This window comes from Oncorhynchus nerka, linkage group LG20, assembly GCF_034236695.1.
Source record: "Oncorhynchus nerka isolate Pitt River linkage group LG20, Oner_Uvic_2.0, whole genome shotgun sequence".
Lineage (NCBI taxonomy): Eukaryota > Metazoa > Chordata > Actinopteri > Salmoniformes > Salmonidae > Oncorhynchus > Oncorhynchus nerka.
In genome coordinates, this window is record NC_088415.1 from 25800073 (window position 1) to 25824165 (window position 24093).

Here is a 24093-nt window from a genome sequence, read left to right on the forward strand (position 1 = left end):
CAACTTAACAACTGTGGGAAGCATTGGAGTCAACATGGGCCAACTTCCCTGTGGAACACTTTAGACACCTTGTAGAGTCCATGCCCTGAAGAATTGAGGGGGGGGCACTAAATATTAGGAAGGTGTTCTTAATGTTTTGTACACAGTGTAAATATACACTCTATATACTCTATACACATATTTTTGTAAAAAACAGAGTTGTTTACCAAAGGATGTTACCTAGGAAGAGGAAAAGGGAAGCCATTTGGTTTCTGTGAAAGAGAGATAAGAGATAGTTTACAACCTGTTGTTTTTCATTCATTGAGACAGAACTATACTGGACTGTCACTCATGACTAGACTAGTGTCTATTATTCATCAAGCCACTGTAGGAAATGTAACTGCTGAAATATGGTAGCCTACCAACATCTGTGTAACAACTCTATGGTGCTATATGGTGAGAACTGGGCTACTGGGCATGTGCATAATGTAAAGGTGTTCTCAATGACCCCCACATCATGCATATCCCTCAATGCACACAGTGTTTTCCTTGCTGTGGTAAAATTAATGAGGGTCCTATTGAATGAGCAGAGCTGAGCGATGGTGAGATCGTTCCTGTGATCGTCCATGTGTGTACAGGGCTTTACAGTAATAAAGTGCCATCCATCACTTCTTTACGATTGTGTGCAAGTATTTCCCCTTTCTCCGATAACTCATTAACCTCGCAGGGTTTCTGTTGGCATCGTTAGCCACAGATAATGATGAACAAACACATACAGTGTAATGACATTGTGGTGTAATTAGGATGCAGGGTATGTTGTCTGCCTGTCACTTGTATGTATCGCTGGCCTCTCTCCACCTGTCACTGATCCAAACCCCCCTGCTGAGAGCATGTGTCCCTGGGCTGGATTACAAATCTAGAACCAGGATGTGTTTGGGCCTTTAATCTGTCATGGTCTGTGTGGAAATAAGACCTCTTCTTCACTCACTAGCGCTGTAGCCTTTTTAATGTGTGTGTGTGTATGTGACAGTGTGTGTGTGTGCATATGAGTGTGTGTTTCTGTGTGGGTTGAGGGGACTATACACATATTGTTTCCATTTACAATAATGGAAGGCTGTGTTCTCTGAAAGGCCTTGGTGGGTAGATGCTGTGTGTGCGCGCACATGTGTGTACACTTTATGTGTGTTTGCATGACGCATGTGTGAAATTGCAATCCCAATGCAACTCTTAAAAGTCTTTAAACACTGTAATAATTGCAAAGCTTTAGAAAAATCCTGGAATAGCTTCACTGCTCGCTGGGAGGTCAAGGGCAATTCAAGGAGTCTCCAGGCCAAACCCTTCACAGACTGTAGATCCTGCTCACACTGTAGGGCTCCTCAGATGCACGCCATTATCATTTGTTTGTTTGTATTTCCTTTAGCAGAACAAAGGGGATTGCAGATCTAACACCCAGATCAGATTGTTGTTCAGGTAAAGGTGCTCCGTGGAGAGACTATGCTACACCAATACCTTTAGCTGCATCATAGCTGCTAACCTCAAGGCTAATTGTCCAGAATGATCCTGCGTTTAGAACCAAATATTTATTTTGGATAACATTTCAGTACATGCCACTTATTTTGTCACTTGGATAGCCATTATAGTGTATTGTGTGTGTAGTGTAGCCTAAAACTGTTTGAGTATTTTTGTGTCATAGCCAGCGAAACAGACCTAAACTTCTTCCTACTCTCTCAGTTTTTTATTGTAAACAACCAAATTAAAAAATTTGGAAGAAAGCCTCACTCAATTAGAAAATGCTCTCTCTCTTTCCCCCCCTCCCCTCTGCTCTTTCCCTCGCTCTCTCTTTGTAATCATCAATGTCTTCTCTTTTCCCAGCTGGAATCAATTAACCACACAAACACACATACACGCACGCACGCACCCACGCACACACACACACACACACACACACACACACACACACACACACACACACACACACACACACACACACACACACACACACACACACAGCCCCTGGTTTCTGTTGGCTCAGGGCTCTCCATTAAAGGGTTTGTGAGAAATTCTGTACTTTGTTCTTCTTTAGGAACGTGAAGGCCAACACATTGTCCTCTCTGTGTGTGTGACTGTCTGTACATATATGTGTGTGTGTAACAATCTCACAGAAAAAAAGTCATAATAGTTGTGTAATTCCGATCTAAACATTGGAAAGGTTGGCATGGTTCTTCTCAGTGTCCGGCCACCACAGACAAATGAAACAATGGAGACAAAGACGACACAGGAAGACACCACAAAGTGGAACTGTAAATGACTAAGGACATTTTTGTTTCCTTATGTGGTCCAAGCTCATTTGTTAGTCTGCGTATTTAGCATTTCTGCTAAGCATTGTGTTGCTTCACATGGAACAGTCTTATCAGAGTCTGCATCATAGCAGCCACTCAACCTAACCTGTGTGGGTACCATGTTGCACACACTAACACGCACTCTCCATCATGCACAAGCACACACATGCGCACTCTAGCAGACAGGCTGACACGTACCCACACACTCATATGCACACACACACACACACACACACACACACACACATACACAACGTTGGTCATTTTTTTGGTGACACTTATTAGAGCTGGGAATTTCCAGGGACCTCACGATACGATATTATCATGATACTTATGTGCCAAAAAGATGTGTATTGCGTGTCTCATGATTCTCATGATTCTATATGTATTGCGATTCAATACTGTGGTTTTATTGCGATTCAATGTTCTGAACATATTACACACCATATGTCTGCTGTAGAGTGACAAGAGAGACTATGAGAAAATTAGTTTTGATCAGTCGTGGAAATAAAAGTGCTGGGAAATAATAGGCTTCCAATTTAAAAAGAAGATGGAGAACAAGCTATGAAGGAAAAATACTGGCGTTTTGGTACAGGTACAGCCAGCTAGCGCAAACATAATACTGCGATATTGTCAATACGATACAATATATCGTCAAAGATTTCTTCCCCCATCACTAGCGCTTATGCACACACACACACACACACACACACACACACACACACACACACACACACACACACACACACATACACGCACACAAAGTCAAACACGCTGGTAATTTTTTCCGTGGTACTTCATGACACCCATCCTAATGCATTTGAGGGATAGATCTTTGATCCCCAACCACCACAGAGTTCCTGAAAGCCCATTAGACGGACAGATGAACGGACAGACAGAACATTGAGCCATGCTGTCGTACTCTGCGTCAGGGGATAGTCAATACGTCAATACGTTAATGGCCTGTTTGTCTCCTTCTCATGACATGGTTAAAAAAAATCCTTCTTTAATTCCTTCCTACAAGAGATATTACACACTGACCTATACAGTGCATTCGGAAAGTGACTTTTTGACTTTTTCCACATTTGGTTTTTAGAAAAATGCTAATCTTTACAAACTACGAACAGAAATACCTTATTTACATAGTTATTAAGAACCTTTGCTATGAGACTTGAAATTGAGCTCAGGTGCAGATCTGGGGAAGGGTATAAAAAATGTCTGCAGCATTGAAGGTTCCCAAGAACACAGTAGTCTCCATCATTCCTCAATGGAAGAAGTTTGGAACCATCAAGACACTTCCTAGAGCTCGCCGCCAGGCCAAACTGAGCAATTGAGGGAGAAGAGCCTTGGTCAGGGAGGTTATCAAGAACCAGATGGTCACTCTGTGACAGATCTCTAGTGTTCCTCTGTGAAGATGGGAGAACATTCCAGAAGGACAACCATCTCTGCAGCACTCTACCAATCAGCCCTTTATAGTAGAGTGGCCAGACTGTAGTCACTCCTCAGTAAAAGGCACATGACAGCCCACTTTGAGTTTGCCATAAGGCACCTTCAGGACCTCAGAGTGGGGTGAAGGTTCACCTTCCAACAGGACAACAACCCTACGCACACAGCCAAGACAACGCCGGAGTGGCTTCGGGACAAGTCTCTGAATGTCCATCATTGGCCCAGCCAGAGCCTGGGCTTGAACCCAATCGAACATCTCTGGAGAGACCTTAAAATAGCTGTGCAGCAAGGTTCACCTTCCAACAGGACAACAACCCTACGCACACAGCCAAGACAACGCCGGAGTGGCTTCGGGACAAGTCTCTGAATGTCCATCATTGGCCCAGCCAGAGCCTGGGCTTGAACCCAATCGAACATCTCTGGAGAGACCTTAAAATAGCTGTGCAGCAAGGTTCTCCATCCAACCTGACAGAGCTTGAGATGATCTGCAGAGAAGAATGGGAGAAATTGCCCAAATACAGGTGTGCTAAGTTTGTAGCGTCATTCCCAAGAAGACTCGAGGCTGTAATCGTTGCCAAAGATGGTTCAACAAACTACTGAGGAAAGGGTTTTAATACTTACAGTTGAAGTCGGAAGTTTACATACACTTAGAGTCATTAAAACTGTTTTTTCAACCACTCCACAAATTTCTGGTTAATAAACTATAGTTTTGGCAAGTCGGTTAGAATATCTACTTTGTGCATGACACAAGCCATATTTCCAACAATTGTTTACAAAGATTATTTCACTTATAATTCACTGTATCATAATTCCAGTGGGTCAGAAGTTTACATACACTAAGTTGACTGTGCCTTTAAACAGCTTGGAAAATTCCAGAAAATGATGTCCTGGCTTTAGAAGCTTCTGATAGGCTGATTGACATAATTTGAGTCAATTGGAGGTGTACCTGTGGATGTATTTCAAGGCCTACCTTCAAACTCAGTGCCTCTTTGCTTGACATCATGGGAAAATCAAAAGAAATCAGCCAAGACCTCAGGAAAAAATTGTAGACCTCCACAAGTCTGGTTCATCGTTGGGAGCAATTTCCAAACGCCTGAAGGTACCACGTTCATCTGTACAAACAATAGTACGCAAGTATAAACACAATGGAACCACGCAGCCGTCTTCCACTCAGGAAGGAGACGCGTTCCGTCTCCTAGAGATGAACGTACTTTGGTGCAAAAAGTGCAAATCAATCCCAGAACAACAGCAAAGGACTTTGTGAAGATGCTGGAGGAAACAGGTACAAAAGTATCTATATCCACAGTAAACGAGTCCTATAACGACATAACCTGAAAGGCCGCTCAGCAAGGAAGAATCCACTGCTCCAAACTGTACATGGGGACAAAGATCGTACTTTTTGGAGAACTGTCCTCTAGTCTGATGAAACAAAAATAGAACTGTTTGGCCATAATGACCATCATTATGTTTGGAGGAAAAAGGAGGATGCTTGCAAGCCGAAGAACATCATCCCAACTGTGAAGCCTGGGGTGGCAGCATCATGTTGTGGGGGTGCTTTGCTGCAGGAGGGACTGGTGCGCTTCACAAATAGATGGCATCATGAGGAAGTAAAGTTATGTGGATATTGTGAAGCAACATCTCAAGACATCAGTCAGGAAGTTAAAGCTTGGTCGCAAATGGGTCTTCCAAATGGACAATGACCCCAAGCATACTTCCAAAGTTGTGGCAAAATGGCTTAAGGACAACGAAGTATTGGAGTGGCCATCACAAAGCCCTGACCTCAATCCTGTAGAACATTTGTGGGCAGAACTGAAAAGGCGTGTGCGAGCAAGGAAGCCTACAAACCTGACTCAGTTACACCAGCTCTTTCAGGAGGAATGGGCCAGACTTCACCCAATTTATTGTGGGAAGCTTGTGGAAGGCTACCTGCAACGTTTGACCCAAGTTAAACAATTTATAGGCAATGCTACCAAATACTAATTGAGTGTATGTAAACTTCTGACCCACTGGGAATGTGATGAAAGAAATAAAAGCTTAAATAAATCATTCTCTCTACTATTATTCCTACATTTCACATTCTTAAAATAAAGTGGTGATCCTAACTGACCTAAGACAGGGAATAATTTTTACTGGGATTAAATGTCAGGAATTGTGAAAAACTGAGTTTAAATGTATTTGGCTAAGGTGTATGTAAACTTATGACTTCAGCTGTATGTGAATGTGATATTTTGTAAAAAAAAAAGTTTTTTGCTTTGATCTTCGAATGCACTGTACGTAAACGCAGACATACAGGGTTTTTGCTGGTGAGAATACGCCTAATGTCTCTACAGTCTGCATGTTCACACATGATGCAGTTCACAAATTTGGTATTCAGTATTTGCTGTTCATGAACATTGTTGTTTTGTCCCTTGTAAAGCAGCAACATTTTCTAGGATCTTTGCAACAGTCCCCCTAGAGAAACAAGGACCAATGAGCAACATAGGAAAGGAATCATCATTTTACCATCACTTCTGAGAATGACTAGAACAACAAAAGCAGCACCACTGCTAAGCAATCATGTCTCCCTCAGTGTTTGTGTTCAGTTCAGTCCAGCGGTTGCCACGGAAACAACTACGACTCACGTAGTCAAGACCCAGTAGGCTGTGTTGGTTTATAGAGTTGAGTTGCTGTTGCATTTTAGCACATTTTTAAGCAGATCTATACTTTTTCTCCCCTATCGATTAGATTGTGTAAAAGGATACACGTATTCTGAGCCTGTACCATGATTCTAAACCTGTACCATGACTCTGAGCCTGTACAATGATTCTGAGCCTGTACCATGATTCTGATGAGCCTGTACAATGACTCTGAGCCTGTACCATAGTTCTGAGGAGCCTGTACAAGGATTCTGATGAACCTGTACCATGATTTTGAGGAGCCTGTACAATGATTCTGAGCCTGTACCATGATTCTGAGGAGCCTGTACCATGATTCTGAGCCTGTACCATAATTCTGAGGAGCCTGTACCATGATTCTGAGGAGCCTGTACCATGGTTCTGAGCCTGTACCATGATTCTGAGGAGCCTGTACAATGATTCTGAGCCTGGGTGTGGGTGTGTGTCTATTTGCAAATAACAGCCAGTGTGCAATGTCTAATATTAAGAGTCTCAAGGTATTGCTAGCCTGAGATATTTTTCGTAGCCGTCTATTTACCACCACAAACCGATGCTGGCACTAAGTCTGCACTCAACGAGCTGTATAAGGCCATAAACAAACAAGAAAATGCTCATCCAGAAGTAGCGCTCCTAGTGGCCAGGGACTTTAATGCAGGCAAACTTAAATCCATTTTTACATAATTTCTATAAAATTTCTATAAAGACATGAAAACGTATAATTGATTGTGTGTTATTAGTTTAAGTACAATGTGTTCGTCTATTGTTGTGATGAAGATGACGATCCGATCAAATTTTCTGACTAATTTATGCAGAAATCCAGGTAATTCCAAAGGGTTCACATACTTTTTCTTGCCACTGTACCCCGTGTAAATAGCCTCCTTATTGTTATTTTATTGTGTTACTTTTTCATTTATTTTTTCATTTATTTTATTTAGTAAATATTTTCTTAACTCTATTTCTTGAACTGCATTGTTGGTTAAGGGCTTGTAAGTAAGCATTTCATGGTAAGGCCTACTACACCTGTTGTATTTGGCGCATGTGACAAATAAAATTGGATTTGATTTGATTTTGATATGATGCTGCATGCTTTGGATTCTTCTGGGGCATTGTAAAAGCTACCGTGTTTTCAGGCCTAGTGTGGGGGAGGGAAGAGGAGGCTGTTAAAACGCTTGACTCTTTACTCATATTACAGTTTACTCAATTTACTCATGACGCTGCCTACTCCAGCTGTTGTTGTCCTAAGAGCAAAAAATATTGCACTTTATTTGGAACACTAAGCCAGACAATATTAAACGTTCCTATTTATATCATTATTATGAGTCTGGGGAACTGAACGTATTAAATAATAAAGCATTAAATGTCTCATTAAAATCTTCACTAATACATAAGTTATACTAAGATTAATAAGAAAGGCTCATCCATTGTTCATCCTTTGTTGCCTTTATACAGATTACAACTTCTCATTTATGGTTAGTTGAAAATCCAACCTTTTTCAGGTTTGGCTAATGATTTTATGAATGGGAATGGTGGAGTTATGTCACACATGCAGCTATTGAAAATATATGGGAATGTTTGTTCAATCCAAAGTTATAACCAACTCATTGCAGCAATACCGCAAAATGGAGGCCACAAATGAAAGGGGGAGAAGGTAGGGAACTTATATTAAAAAACAAAATTGGCTGAAAAAATACACTACTTTCATATGAGGACTATTACTTTGACAGCTGCCTCATGTAGGTTGCAAAATAGCTCCGAAAGATTTTTGATGTACTGATTCCATGGCACATGGTTTATGAACTGATACACAAAACAACGCTTGATTCAGCATTGAGTTTTCCATTTAAATTATTATGTTATATACTGTATATATATACTGTATGGGGCATACAACAATATCAGCTCTGCAGATTTTGCGGCAAAGAAACAGAATCATTAGATCATTTAATCTGGTATTGTCCCCATGTAACTTGATTCTGGTCACAGGTTCAGGAATGGATGAAAAATCACAACATTCATTTAAAATTGACCCTACAAATAGCAGTGTTGGGTGATTTGGAAAGCCATAGTCAATCAATAAACTATATAATAATACTATAGGAAAAATATGAATCTTTAATTTACAATCTGTGGATAATATAAGACTGGTGATCTTAGGCTTTTTGGAATTTGGTAGTGAGTGTTGCAACCGAGGACAGACAATTTTTATGCACTAGCCGCTTCAGCACTCGGCGGTCCCGTCCTGTGAGCTTGTGTGGCCTACCACTTCGCGGCTGAGCCATTGTTGCTCCTAGACGTTTTTGACTTCACAATAACAGCACTTACAGTTGACCGGGGCAGCTCTAGCAGGGCAGAAATTTGACGAACTGACTTGTTGGAAAGGTGGCATCCTATGACGGTGCCACGTTGAAAGTCACTGAGCTCTTCAGTACTGGCCATTCTACTGCACATGTTTGTCTGTGGAGATTGCATGGCGGTGTGCTCGATTTTATACACCTGTCAGTAACGGGTTTGGCTGAAATAGCCGAATCGACTAACTTGAAGAGATGTCCATATACTTTTGGCCATGTAGTGTAGGTGGGATGGGCTGAGAGTAGCAGAGGGGTGGGATTAAAAATCTATGATCGGTAATAGTTATTACTGAAAACACTATAAAGATGTCTGACTACTATGTATCCAAAATGTAATGTGTATAATCAAAAACTATATTTTTATGTAACTACTGTGTATAAAAGTAATATGTATGTAACATGCGTGTAAAATGTATACAGTACCAGTCAGAAGTTTGGACACACCTACTCATTGAAGGGTTTTTTCTTTATTTTTACAATTTGTAGAATAACAGTGAAGACATTAAACTATGAAATAACACATATGGAATCATGTTGTAACCAAAAAGGTGTTCTTTTATATCTTATATTCTTCAATGTAGCCACCCTTTGCCTTGATGACAGCTTTGCACACTCTTGGCATTCTCTCAACCAGCTTCATGAGGAATGCTTTTCCTCATGTGGGAAGGAGTTCCCACATATACTGAGCACTTGTTGGCTGCTTTTCCTTCACTCTGCGGTCCAACTCATCCCAAACCATCTCAATTGGGTTTGAGGTTGGGTGATTGTGGAGGCCAGGTCATCTGATGCAGCACTCCATTGCTCTCCTTGGTCAAATAGCCCTTTCACAGCCTGGAGGTGTGTTTGGGTCATTGTCCTGTTGAAAAACAAATGATAGTTCCACTAAGCACAAACCAGATGGGATGGCGTATCGCTGCAGAATGCTCTGGTAGCCATGTTGGTTAAGTGTGCCTTGAATTCAAAATAAATCACCGACAGTGTCACGAGCAAAGCAGCACCACATCATCACACCTCCTCCTACATGCTTCACGGCGGGAACCACACTTGTGGAGATCATCCATTCACCTACTCTGCGTCTCACAAAGACACAAAGGTTGGAACCAAAGGACAAATTTCCACTGGTCTAATGTCCATTGCTCGTGTTTCTTGGCCCAAGGAAGTCTCTTCTTATTATTGGTGTTCTTTAGTAGGGGTTTCTTTGCAGCAATTCGACCCTGAAGGCCTGATTCATGCTGTCTCCTCTGAACAGTTGATGTTGAGATGTGTCTGTTACTTGAACTCTGTGAAGCATTTATTTGGCCTGCAATCTGAGGTGCAGTTAACTCTAATGAACTAATCCTCTACAGCAGAGGTAACTCAGGGTCTTCTTTTCCTGTGGCGGTCCTCATGAGAGCCAGCTTCATCATAGCACTTGATGGTTTTTGTGAATGCACTTGAAGAAACTTTCACAGTTTTTGACATTTTCCAGATTGACTGACCATGTCGTTTCTCTTTGCTTATTTGAGCTGTTCTTGCCATAACATGGACTTGGTCTTTTACCAAATAGGGCTATCTTCTGTATACCACTCCTACCTTGTCACAACACAACACAAATCTACTTTTAACAAGGCACACCTGTTAATTGAAATGCATTCCAGGAGACTACCTCATGAAACTTGTTGAGGGAATTGCCAAGAGTGTGCAAAGCAATCATCAAGGCAAAGGGTGGCTACTTTGAAGAATTTCAAATATAAAATATATTTTGATTAACATTTTTTTGGTTACTACATGATTCCATATGTGTTATTTCATAGTTTTGATGTCTTCACTATTATCCTACAATGTAGAAAAAGGTTTTAAAAAATCAGAAAAAATGTTGAATGAGTAGGTGTGTCCAAACTTTTGACTGGTACTGTCAAATGGGCCAAAACATTTTTTTTTTTTTTTTTAAATACAATAAAAAGTTGTCTGTCATCCTATAACCCGATGGCCACTCTCTGATAATGGTTTGGCTGCGGTTTTGTTTGGGTGTTATTATTCTAGAATCCTGTCTGTGTAGATCTAATTTAAACAGACCTGTTCGATGGCTCAAATTCTGAATGATGATGCTGAGAGTTTGTGAGAGAAAGGGGTAGTAAAACAGTATTTAGTCAGTCAGCACCCATAGACAGTAGTAAACAGAAGGCATGCAGGTTTAAAGAACTGTAATAGGCGGGGCCTCCCTCTCTCTATATATATGTCCATACAGCTCTCATTTCAGATAGGGGCAGAGAGAAATCTGTGTAGACATGGAGCCCAGGCTGAGTGCACAAACCCAGATGCAGATGCACAACAGAGGGACGGAGGAACGGAAAGGAAGAGACTGGTACTGAGAGAGAGAGAGAGAGAGAGAGAGAGAAAAAAAAAGAGCCAATGAGAAACGTAAAAGAAAGGGGAAGTAAAGAAAATGCGACAGAAAAACAGAGATTGCTAAAGAAAAAAAGAAACAATCACAGGCAGACTCACACACACACACACACACACACACACACACACACACACACACACACACACACACACACACACACACACACATACACACACACACAGGGAGACACGAGGCACAACTCAGAAAGAATGATGCATCTTCTGTTAGTGATTTGTTACTAGTTCTCTCTTTTTGGGTGCGAGAATGCGTTTTATAGCCTCTGATCTAACGCAGATGTTTGAAAGACTTTCAGATGCTTCACAAAGGCCATAGCGCTCTGACTGCTCTCTCCCTGGCCCCATTTCAACAACACTATCCCATCAGTCACTGCTCCCACTGGGAAAATGGACTTATAAATTCACTGCAGCTCTCCTCCTCTCCACTTCCTGTACTGTTATTTCCCACTAAATGACTTTTCCCAGCTAGTGCTACATGTCTTACTCCATGTCTTGAAATGACCACAATAGTGATATCATTCCTACTGTAGAGCATTAGTTAGTGTAGGTTCTGAGACACCTCAGGTTTCTTCATGTAGGCGGCTCTGGTTACAGTGATTGGTTCTTGTTCTGGGTACAGTGAATAAGCAGTGAGTGAACATCAGTGATAGTGGTCCCAAACTGTGATAGCTAGTTGCTAGCCTGAGACCACTCCATCCTCCTCTCTAGGTCCAGGTCTGTAGTACCCTCCACCTTCCCTCTCTAGGTCCAGGTCTGTAGTACCCTCCCTCTCTAGGTCCAGGTCTGTAGTACCCTCCACCTTCCCTCTCTAGGTCCAGGTCTGTAGTACCCTCCACCTTCCCTCTCTAGGTCCAGGTCTGTAGTACCCTCCTTCTCTAGGTCCAGGTCTGTAGTACCCTCCACCTTCCATCTCTAGGTCCAGGTCTGTAGTACCCTTCCTCTCTAGGTCCTGGTCTGTAGTACCCTCCATCCCCCTCTCTAGGTCCAGGTCTGTAGTACCCTCCCTCTCTAGGTCCAGGTCTGTAGTACCCTCCACCTTCCCTCTCTAGTTCCAGGTCTGTAGTACCCTCCACCCTCCTCTCTAGGTCCAGGTCTGTACCCTCAGTGACCCCTCCTGGGCAGGGGATGGCAGGTCTTTGGAGGGAGCTTGTGGAATGTGGTTGATCCCTGCTAAGTGAACTCCGTGTGGTGCTAGTGTCTCTGACAGGTCCCAGTCTTTCAGGGTGTGAGGCACTGGCCTTCGCACCATCAAGAGCTAATGCAAACCACAACACTTTAGCCCCAGGTTAAAGAGGGGGAGAGGGCAGAGGAATATTGATGAAAAACATCACCATCATTAGTATAATCATCATAATGTCAACTATACAGTATTTCCATGTTTCCCTGGCCTTTGTTTTGAATGTTGTGTATCTGTCTGTGTAAGAGCACAGGAGGAGCTTATGAACGGACTTGTATGGGATTGTAACTGAACAGTAAACAACGACATCAAACATGGAGACAATTGCAAGTGAAGTGGATGTGAGGGGGAATGCCCAAAGGTGCAAACTCAAGTGTCAAATGATTCCACTGGTTAATGGTTTCACACAAACACGCATGCGCAGTTGCACGCAGGAACACACACACACTCCCAGCTCCTAGCACCCAGTTGTGATCGGGTCCTCAGTGTTTGGTGTTGGCTGAGTATTGTAAAGGGGGAAGAAGGAGAGCAGGGTGGGGCGAAGAGGGGTGGGCATGAGATAGTCCGCTGTAGTACCACTATACTGTATGTGTCCTTACTGGGAACAGGAAAAGAAAGAAGGGAAAGACCCCTTCCATGTGTTTTCACGTATAAGCACCCCATATAGACTGTGTCCTCCCTCTCAGTTTTAGGTCACACATCTCTGGCGAAAGACGTTAACAGAATAGTTAGCTTGCTATAGCGTGCGTAACATTTGGTTCAGGGTTCTGAGATTAGGTCACAGCGAGCATTCCCCAAGTGAAACCCATTTGATCAGAGATCGTATAAGATGTGAGATGTTAGGCTTGGGCAGTGCTTTTTTGATTTCTAATGGCAACTGGATAGAGATTCCTGATAGATTATATGTTGGACATGTTTTCTGGATATGACACTCTGCTAAATGACTCAGATGGTGCGATCAGTGACAGATTATGTTAAGTATGAGAGGTCACTTTTGCTGTGTGTCTTAATATTCTCCCAGCTGTCTCTTCTCTCCAAATACATTCTCACTTTCTCTCTCCTTCTAAGCACAATTCTCTCCCTGGTGGGACTGACATATTGAGAGGATATCTGTTGTTTATAGTGTTTATAGACACTGGGGCCAGAGCACAGACTTCCTGCTAAAGTAAATGACCGGTGAGCTATATCCATCATAAAGGAGCAGAAATGATAAATAAACTCCCTGGAGGTTCTATTAACTCATCTTCATCTGGCCCTCCTGGGTGATGATGGCTGGGAACAGCAAAGGGATAGCAGGGTGAAATGTGCTGGGGTTCAGAGAGGACAAGGGAGAGGAGTTTAGTCGGAGTCTACCCCCCTGGAGCTCAGCTTGGTGGAGCATGGCCTGGACTGGGTGTGAAGGGCTAGTGGGTGGTTGGACTGTGATTGTGGCAAGGGCACTTTAGTGATTTGAACTTTGTAATTCCTACCTACCACAGTATGTTCTGAGCATTAGCCTACACCATATTTTTCCAGTCAGATTTTTCCTTTCTTGTGATACTATGGTTATATTCATCACATTTCCAAAGTTAGAAGCAGTTATGTTTCAGTGTGTCCATATAAGTGGAAATTCTTGTTTATGCCGTGATTAAAAAATCCACAGACAACTACCTATTCCTATAATTTACAGTGTTAAATAATATTACTATGTGATAAAAATATTTTAAGTGAACAAATTATTCATTTTGCCATTATAATAAGGTTGGTAGAAATGTGAAAATTGTTGTGGAAATCAGTTGTCGCTCAAGTCGACTACAAAACCCACAATGCAATGCTCTCTCTATGAGCTGGCTGGCTACACACAGTAGTGACCTGTCATTCAGGCCAGGTGGAGCAGAGCCCAACCTCCTTTTAGCCCCATCTGTTTAGCTAAAAAAAATATATACAGTGGGGCAAAAAAGTATTTAGTCAGCCACCAATTGTGCAAGTTCTCCCACTTAACAAGATGAGAGAGGCCGGTAATTTTCATCATAGGTACTCTTCAACTATGACAGACAAAATGAGAAAACAAATCCAGAAAATTACATTGTGGGATTTGTTATGAATTTATTTGCAAATTATGGTGGAAAATAAGTATTTGGTCAATAACAAAAGTTGTAAGTCTTCACAAGGTTTTCACACACTGTTGCTGGTATTTTGGCCCATTCCTCCATGCAGATCTCCTCTAGAGTAGTGATGTTTTGGGGCTGTTGCTGGGCAACACGGACTTTCAACTCCCTCCAAAGATTTTCTATGGGGTTGAGATCTGGAGACTGGCTAAGCCACTCCAGGACATTGAAATGCTTCTTACGAAGCCACTCCTTCGTTGCCCGGGTGGTGTGTTTGGGATCATTGTCATGCTGAAAGACCCAGCCACGTTTCATCTTCAATGCCCTTGCTGATGGAAGGAGATTTACACTCAAAATCTCACCATACATGGCCCCATTCATTCTTTCCTTTACACGGATCAGTCGTCCTGGTCCCTTTGCAGAAAAACAGCCCCAAAGCATGATCAAATCAAATCAAATGTTATTTGTCACATACACATGGTTAGCAGATGTTAATGCGAGTGTAGCGAAATGCTTGTGCTTCTAGTTCCGACAATGCAGTAATAACCAACAAGTAATCTAACTAACAATTCCAAAACTACTGTCTTATACACAGTGTAAGGGGATAAAGAATATGTACATAAGGATATATGAATGAGTGATGGTACAGAGCAGCATAGGCAAGATACAGTAGATGGTATCGATGTTTCCACCCCCATGCTTCACAGTAGGTATGGTGTTCTTTGGATGCAACTCAGCATTCTTTGTCCTCCAAACACGACGAGTTAAGTTTTTAACAAAAAGTTATGTTTTGGTTTCATCTGACCATATGACATTCTCCCAATCTTCTTCTGGATCATCCAAATGCTCTCTAGCAAACTTCAGACGGGCCTGGACATGTACTGGCTTAAGTAGGGGGACACGTCTGGCACTGCAGGATTTGAGTCCCTGGCGGCGTAGTGTGTTATTGATGGTAGGCTTTGTTACTTTCGTCCCAGCTCTCAGGTCATTCACTAGGTCCCCCCGTGTGGTTCTGGGATTTTTGCTCACCGTTCTTGTGATCATTTTGACCCCACGTGGTGAGATCTTGCGTGGAGCCCCAGATCGAGGGAGATTATCAGTGGTCTTGTATGTCTTCCATTTCCTAATAATTGCTCCCACAGTTGATTTCTTCAAATCAAGCTGCTTACCTATTGCAGATTCAGCCTTCCCAGCCTGGTGCAGGTCTACAATTTTGTTTCTGGTGTCCTTTGACAGCTCTTTGGTCTTGGCCATAGTGGAGTTTGGAGTGTGACTGGTTGAGATTGTGGACAGGTGTCTTTTATACTGATAACAAGTTCAAACAGGTGCCATTAATACAAGTAACGAGTGGAGGAAAGAGGAGCCTCTTAAAGAAGAAGTTACAAAAATCTTGCTTGTTTTTAGGTGACCAAATACTTATTTTGCACCATAATTTGCACCATAATTTACGGCATAATTTGTGGCTGACTAAATACTTTTTTGCCCCACTGTACAGTACCAGTCAAAATTCTGGACACAGCTACTCATTCCAGGGTTTTTCTTTATTTTTACTATTTTCTACATTGTAGAATAATAGTGAAGACATCAAAACTATGAAATAACATATATGGAATCATGTAGTAACCAAAAATATAATATGTTTTATATTTGAGATTCTTCAAATAGCCACCCTTTCCCTTGATGACAGCTTTGCACACTCTTGGCATTGGACTGTCGTTGAATCAAGTCAACAATCTACTGGCAAATCCTTTTCAATCCTTGTCATATGAAGAAAAATAATGAAGAGAAATTATAGATAAAACATGTCATTACTCATCGGCCAATGGACATAAACATTACAGAACAAGCTGGAAATCGCAAATTCAACAATGAGGGGTTTGGAAGCAATCAGTAGCTAACTGCAAGCATTGCAAAGCAATCACTAGCCTGCTATTCAGTGGAGTGGGTGTGTGGTCTAAGTCTGGGTTCAAGGGTCTCTTTTCCAAGCTTAAAAGGATAGAGATTCAACATTGGCCATGCTGTCAATCCAGCATGACGTCTGACACTCTCAAAACAACTGGAAACTCGGAACTGGGAAATCTCAGTCTTCACTGAGTTCAAGACAACTGGGAACTGAAAAAAACAAGCCCTGACTGGGAAAACATGTTTTGAATGGTCATCCAACTCGGAATTGGCAGACTTTTATGACAAAGTTTGATCACAAAATTTGCCCATGAAGGACCACTGTGTCACCTTCCTGTTCAAGTGAGTACAGCACAACAAGATGAGTCCAAAAATGTATTGTATGCTGCTGCAGAAATGATGTAATATGCCAGGGGATATGTAGACTGTAGCTAAGAAAGTAATACTTAGTGTATGTTGTGTAGTAAGCTGTTATTAATAGCCCATGTGCCTCACCCTAATAACTTAGCCTAAGCCTCATTACGCACACCTGGCATTCATCATTACATGCACCTGTGAATCATTATGATGGGGCCGAACACGCTGGGGAGGAGGTACCGTCATTATGATTCACACCTGGACTCCATCGCCTCCTTGATTACCTGCCCTTTATATGTCACTCCCTTTGGTTTCTTCCCCAGTCGTCATTATTGCTGTTTCATGTCGGGGCGCTGTTTGTGTTTCTTGTTTTGTTAATTTATTAATTACATGTATTCATTCCCTGAACTTGCTTCCCGACTCTCAGCCTACATCGTTACAGAATGACGCCTAACCTAAGGGAAGCATCCGGGAGTGTTTTATTTATTTATTTTGGTGGGAATGACGTCGGGTCCGGGAGCCACTACAGGCTCTCATGCCTCAGACAGATCGCCAGGCTCCCGTGCTACAGCCGGCTATTCGGGCTTTCATGCCTTCACCGGATCGCCAGACTCCCCTGCTTCCACCGGCTCGTCTGCCTGCCCTGCCTCAGCCGGATCACCAGGCTCCCCTACCTCAGCTGCTCTGTCACGTTTGCGTGCCCCAGTCCGCGACAAGTTCCTGTGTATCAGCAGGGGTGACTGGTCCGCTCCTGATCCCCGGTGTTCGTCCCTTTGGTTAGCGTCCTGCGGCTGGAGCCGAACGCGCCGGGGAGGGGGTATCGTCACGTATGCTCTCTGGCGCTCTAGGTCACCATGCTCCCATGTCTCAACCAGGCTGACATGTTTCCCGCGCCTCAGCAGAGGTGACCGGTCCGCTCCCGATTGCCGGGATTGTCATTTTGGTTAGCATCCTGAGTCTGGAGCCGCGCGTCGGGGAGGGGGGTACTGTCACGTGTGCTCCCTCTCCGGCCTCTTGGTCACCAGGTTGCTCATTATGGCGCACACCTGTCACCATCGTTACGCACACCTGCGTGTCATCAGCCTCACCTGGACTCATCACTTCCCTGATTATCTTCTCTATATGTCACTCCCTTTGGTTCCTTCCCCAGGCATCATTGTTTCTGTTTCATGTCTGTGTGTTGTCTGTGTTTCTTGTTTTTTATTATGTTGCGTTTATTTATTAATATACTCACTCCCTGAACTCGCTTCCCGACTCTCAGCGCACATCGTTACGCTGAGAGTACCCAATACTCATACTTGAGTAAAAGTAAAGATACCTTTATAGAAAATGACTCAAGTGAAAGTCACTAAAATACTACTTGAGTAAAATTCTAAAAGTATTTGGTTTTAAATATACTTAAGTACCAAAAGTAAATGTAATTGCTAACATATACTTCAGTATCAAAAGTATACATTTCACATTACTTATAGTAAGCAAACCAGATGGCACAATCTTGTTTTTTAGATTTACGGATAGCCAGGGACACACTCCAACACTCATAAATAATTAACAAACAAAGCATTTGTGTTTAGTGAGTCCGCCAGATCAGACGCAGTAGGGATGACCAGGTACAGTATGTTCTCTTTATAAGTGTATGAATTGGACCATTTTTCTGTATATCGAGTACTTTTTGGTATAAGGGAAAATGTATGTGTAACGGTCTTCTTCGGAGGACCAATGCGCAGCGTGGTAAGTGTCCATATTTTTAATAAAGAAATTGAACACTGAACAAAAACAACAAAGTGAACGAACGAAACCGAAACAGTTCTGTCTGGTGCAGAATACAAACACTCAACAGAAAATAATCACCCACAACTCAAGGGTGAAAACAGGCTGCACTAAGTATGGTTCTCAATCAGGGACAACGATTGACAGCTGCCTCTGATTGAGAACCATACCAGGCCAAACACAGAAATACCAAATCATAGAAAAAGGAACATAGACAACCCAACCGACTCACACCCTGACCATACTAAAACAAAGACATAACAAAAGAACTATGGTCAGAACATGACAGTATGGAGTAAAAAGTACATTATTTTCTTTAGGAATGTAGAGAAGTAAAAGTTGTCAAATATAAATAGTAAAGTACAAATATCCCCCTAAACTACTCAAGTAGTACTTTAAAGTATTTTTACTTGAGTGTTTTACACCTCTGAACAAAAGTGTGTACAGATTGAAAACAAAACTTATTAACTGCGAATTCATTGTAACATTCTCTTGCTGTGAGGAACATAGTTGTACCAGATTCTGTATACAAAGTTACAGATTTTAGATGGAAAGTATGGACTGTAGAGCTAGGGCTGGCACAATTACCGTATAATTGTGTAACTGACGATTATGGATAAAGACCAGCATGAAAATAAAATAACCGCTGTAACAGTAAAAAATAAATAATAATAATTGCATATGTTTTTTTGTGTGGAACGAACAGCTGACTGAAGACGGGACAGCTGAGCATTCGTGCAGTTGAGTCCGTTTCTGCGGTAACATGGACTCTTTACAACCTGATAAAACTTTGTTGCTCCTTGCTGAAACAAGCAATATGTTGTAGAAAACGAGTCTTTGGTTGCCTAGGCAACGCCACCTCCCTGCAGCAGCAGCACCTGCAGTCAGGAGCGGAGGAGAGGAAAACATTAGATTTTTTTGTGTATTTCTTTTTGCTATTCAAATGATTATAACAGTGATCACGGTCATTTGGCTGACCAATAACCGTCATCCAAAATGATTTTATTCCGCTGTGTATTCATTGAGTAATTTAGTAATTTATTGACTGAGCCTGCCCATACTCTCTATTCCTTTTTGGAAGTTTATTGTGTAATAAATGCATTTGATTCTATCCTGTGTTGTTTTGTCATGGCTGCTGATGTTCTTGTCCCTTTCTAGATCAGGGACTACTGGCTTACATAACTACATTTTGATAACCAAGGATTAGGTTCTCTTCTACAGAGTGGCTGGTTGCCCTCAGTATGTCACTCTGGTGGAAATATGGACTATACCTCCTTAGATACTACAACTATTATTGTTTTAGAGGGTCCTCATAATCACTATGCAATAGAGGGGACATAACATTATTAGTGGACAGTAGGAGTATGCCTCCAACCGTACTGTGGCATGGACAATATAAGGGCCCTACTGTGTGTGTGTGTGTGTACACAGTGACTGTAGTCTGGGACAGCTGTAGGCCCACTACAGGTAGATAATGCTGAGTGGAGCTCCTGAAGAGTAGTTGTGTGTGCTATTGTGTAAACACAGGAGAAAAGCAAGCAATTAGGCCTGGTCTGGCCTGTGATCCTACACACATACTGTACAGTACAACTATACACACAGACACCACTTCGTCACAGGCAAGAAGACAAGAAGGCAATGTCAACTCTCCTTCACAAATATGCACACAGTACTTTCTCTACAGACTACTTAAGTAAACATACAACACACGCACGCACACACACAGCAGGTTTCTCTCTTCTCTCTGGGCTGTTTTTGCTTGAACAGTGAGAGTAATGTAAACAAAGCTGAGCGCTCGGAACCATCTGCCTAATGTCAGTGTGTCCCATATCTGTCTTCTCTTTCTCTCTCTCTTTCTCGCTCTCTCCCTCTTTTTCTCTCTCTCTCTCGCTCTATTTCTATTTCTCTTTCTTTCTCTCTCTCTCCCCCCTCTCTCTCTTACTTCTTCCGTCTCTCTCTCTCTCCCTCACTTCCTTCGTCTCTGTCCCTCACTCCCTCCGTTTCTCTCTCTTTCTCTCTCTCTCTCTCTCACTCTCTGTCTCTCTCTCTCTCTCTCTCTCTCTCTCTGTCACACACTCTCTCTCTCTCTCTCCCTCACTTCCTTCGTCTCTGTCCCTCACTCCCTCCGTTTCTCTCTCTCACACTCTCTCTCTCTCTCCCTCACTTCCTTCGTCTCTGTCCTTCACTCCCTCCGTTTCTCTCTCTCTCTCTCTCTCTCTCTGTCACACACTCTCTCTCTCTCCTCACTTCCTTCGTCTCTGTCCATCACTCCCTCCGTTTCTCTCTCTCTCTCTCTCTCTCTCTCTCTCTCTCTCTCTCTCTCTCTCTCACACACTCTCTCTCTCTCTCTCCCTCACTTCCTTCGTCTCTGTCCTTCACTCCCTCCGTTTCTCTCTCTCTCTCTCACACACACTCTCTCTCTCTCTCTCACACACTCTCTCTCTCTCTCTCTCTCTCTCTCTCTCTCACTCACTCACTCACTCACTCACTCACTCACTCACTCACTCACTCACTCACTCACTCACTCACTCACTCACTCACTCACTCACTCACTCACTCCACTACCACCACATCCTTCCTCCCCTTAACACCCCCTGTCTCCATGTTATCTGTTGTTGTCCCTTGAATGCTATTCTATTTTCTACACTCACCCCTCCTCCCTCCACAGTTTATTTCCCCTTCCCTTAGCTCACATATCTTCCTCTCTCTCTTTTTTATTGCTGCTTCTCATTCTATCTCTCGCTCCCCCTTGCCCCATTTTCTCCATGTATCTTGTTTATTAGTCTTTTCTCTTATTCTTCCTGTTTTATTTCTTTCCCTCTTCCTTGGTGTAAAACTCTGCATATTCACCTATGCACTTGTTTCTCGGAAAGGTCAGGGAGAGTTCAAAGTTAATTCATGGGCCAGATGTCGATTAAGAGATAAGGGGCTATTAGCTAAACCAAGCCTTCTTCAGTTAATTTCACGCTTTGACAAAATGCACACATATGGGCTAGGTGGAATTTCATCCATTTCTTGTATAATGTTCTTAGGGGGAGGAATATTTTAAAGTGTGCAATATAATGGCTGTATGTTTACTGTAAACCTGAAATCATTCCAACCAAGCCTACCTGTGTTACTGTTTCAGCCCAGTAGGAGTCAGGCTTCACCTGCATAATGATGGGGCAATCAACTGTCTATTTCAGGATGATTCAAAGTTTTATAAGGATGATAGAATCACTTTCATATAAAGTAGAGGGAGAGCATAAGAAAGAAAGAGAGAGTGAGGTTTGGCAGGTATCTAATCTTATACCTCCAAGGAAAGATGTGGTTTAGATAGCGAAGACCATGGTTAACCCTAGCTGGCACATTAGCCCCTTAACTTATTTGCTGTGCTAATTTAGGGTCGCCACATAGGGTGTGACATAACAGTGTTTCCTGTTGGCATGTAGCAAGCCAGTGTTTGTGTCCAAAAACAGCCTTGGGAGGAGTGGAGTGTTTCCACTCTCTCACGCTGCAAACTGTAAACAAGAGGCCATCTTTAAAGTGAACAGCCTCTCAGCGTGTCAGAGGGCAGCGTTTTTTCCCACGCTACAGCTGGGGACACTCCGAGGACAGTGTGACAGGGGAGGTCCCAGGGGCAGGACACAAAAAAATGTCTGTTTCATTTCAAGTTTAACGAGTTCAGAAAGTAAGATGTTAAACATATGAAGTGGTCAATGGACTGCCATGAGAGGACGGGAGCACGAGGAAAAAATGATCCCACAAACAGGATCATCATGCCTCCACAGGCAAGGTTAATGATTTTCTTGGCGTCTGTGTGCGTGTGTGTGCATGCTTGCACGTGTGTGTGAGTAAAAACATGGATATTGTGTATTTCCATACAAGGTCAGGGGTATGTAATGTATTATAAATGATGTAATTGTACATCTCAGTCCTTGAGGAGAAGCACAATGTGTCATTGGCCATAGTATGACCTGTGAATCTGTGTATGTCATCATAGAATTAAAGAGAGGGAGAGATGGGCAGGGAGAGAGACAGAGAGAGCAGAGAAAGCACCATTTCAGTATCAGATTCCATGTGTGTTTCATCACTGTGTTTGATACTGTACATCCCTATCCAGATACCCATAACATGGCTCTACGCTGCCCCCTAGCACAGAATGTTTTGGAAAAACCGATGTGGGGTCAAGTCTCTAAATGTCCCCTTTCTTTATCCTCCTCTCTTCTAGCTGAGCGCCAACGTGCTGATATTCCTGTGCACTAACATCATTGGGATCTGTACCCACTACCCTGCTGAGGTGTCTCAGAGACAGGCCTTCCAGGAGACCAGAGGATACATTCAGGCCAGACTGCACCTGCAGAGAGAGAACCAGCAGCAGGTACACCCACACACACACACACACTGTGTAAACACCTCCACTGACTGTCAGGAAGCAGTAATGAAGCAGTAATTTTGAAGGACATACAGTTGAAGTCAGAAGTTTACATACATTTAGGTTGGAGTCATTAAAACTCATTTTTTCAACCACTCCACAAATTTTTGTTAACAAACTATAGTTTTGGCAAGTCAGTTAGGACATCTACTTTGTCCATGACACAAGTCATTTTTCCAACAATTATTTACAGACAGATTATTTCACCTATAATTCACTGTATCACAATTCCAGTGGGTCAGAAGTTTACATACACTAAGTTGACTGTGCCTTTAAACAGCTTGGAAAATTCCAGAAAATGATGTCCTGGCTTTAGAAGCTTCTGGTAGGCTAATTGAGATCAAATGAGTGAATTGGAGGTGTACCAGTGGATGTATTTCAAGGACTATCTTCAAACTTAGTACCTCTTTGCTTGACATCATGGGAAAATCAAAAGAAATCAGCCAAGACCTCAGGAAAAAATTGTAGACCTCCACAAGCCTGGTTCATCCTTGGGAGCAATTTCCAAACTCCTGAAGGTACCACGTTCATCTGTACAAATAATAGTAAGCAAGTATAAATACCATGGGACCACGCAGCTGTCATACCGCTCAGGAAGGAGACGCATTCTGTCTCCTAGAGATGAACGCACTTTGGTGCGACAAGGGCAAATCAATCCCAGAACAACAGCAAAGGACCTTGTGAAGATGCTGAAGGAAACAGGTTCAAAAGTATCTATATCCACAGTAAAATGAGTCCTTTATCGACATAACCTGAAAGGCTACTCAGCAAGGAAGAAGCCACTGCTCCAAAACCGCTATAAAAAAGCCAGACAATAGTTTGCAACTGCACATGGGGACAAAGATCGTACTTTTTGGAGAAATGTCATCTGGTCTGATGAAACAAAAATAGATCTGTTTGGCCATAATGACCATCGTTGTGTTTAGAGGAAAAAGGGGGAGGCTTGCAAGCCGAAGACCACCATCCCAACCATGCAGCATGGGGGTGGCAGCAGCATGTTGTGGGGGTGATTTGCTGCAGGAGGGAATGGTGCACTTCACAAAATAGATGGCATCATAAGGAAGTAAAATTATGTGGATATATTGAAGCAACATCTCAAGACTTGAGTCAGGAAGTTAAAGCTTGGTCGCAAATGGGTCTTCCAAATAGACAATGACCCCAAGCATACTTCCAAAGTTGTGGCAAAATGGCTTAAGGACAACAAAGTGAAGGTATTG

At 42.6% G+C, this 24093-nt stretch overlaps 1 protein-coding gene across 1 annotated transcript in view; it reads left to right on the forward strand.

The window, feature by feature from the left end:
* LOC115102141 (adenylate cyclase type 6-like) overlaps positions 1 to 24093 on the forward strand; it is a 48817-nt gene that overhangs the window by 16415 nt on the left and 8309 nt on the right. The window contains exon 4 of the mRNA XM_065005336.1: positions 22673 to 22822. Coding sequence (XP_064861408.1) covers positions 22673 to 22822 — 150 coding nt within the window. The remainder of the gene's footprint in view (positions 1 to 22672; positions 22823 to 24093) is intronic.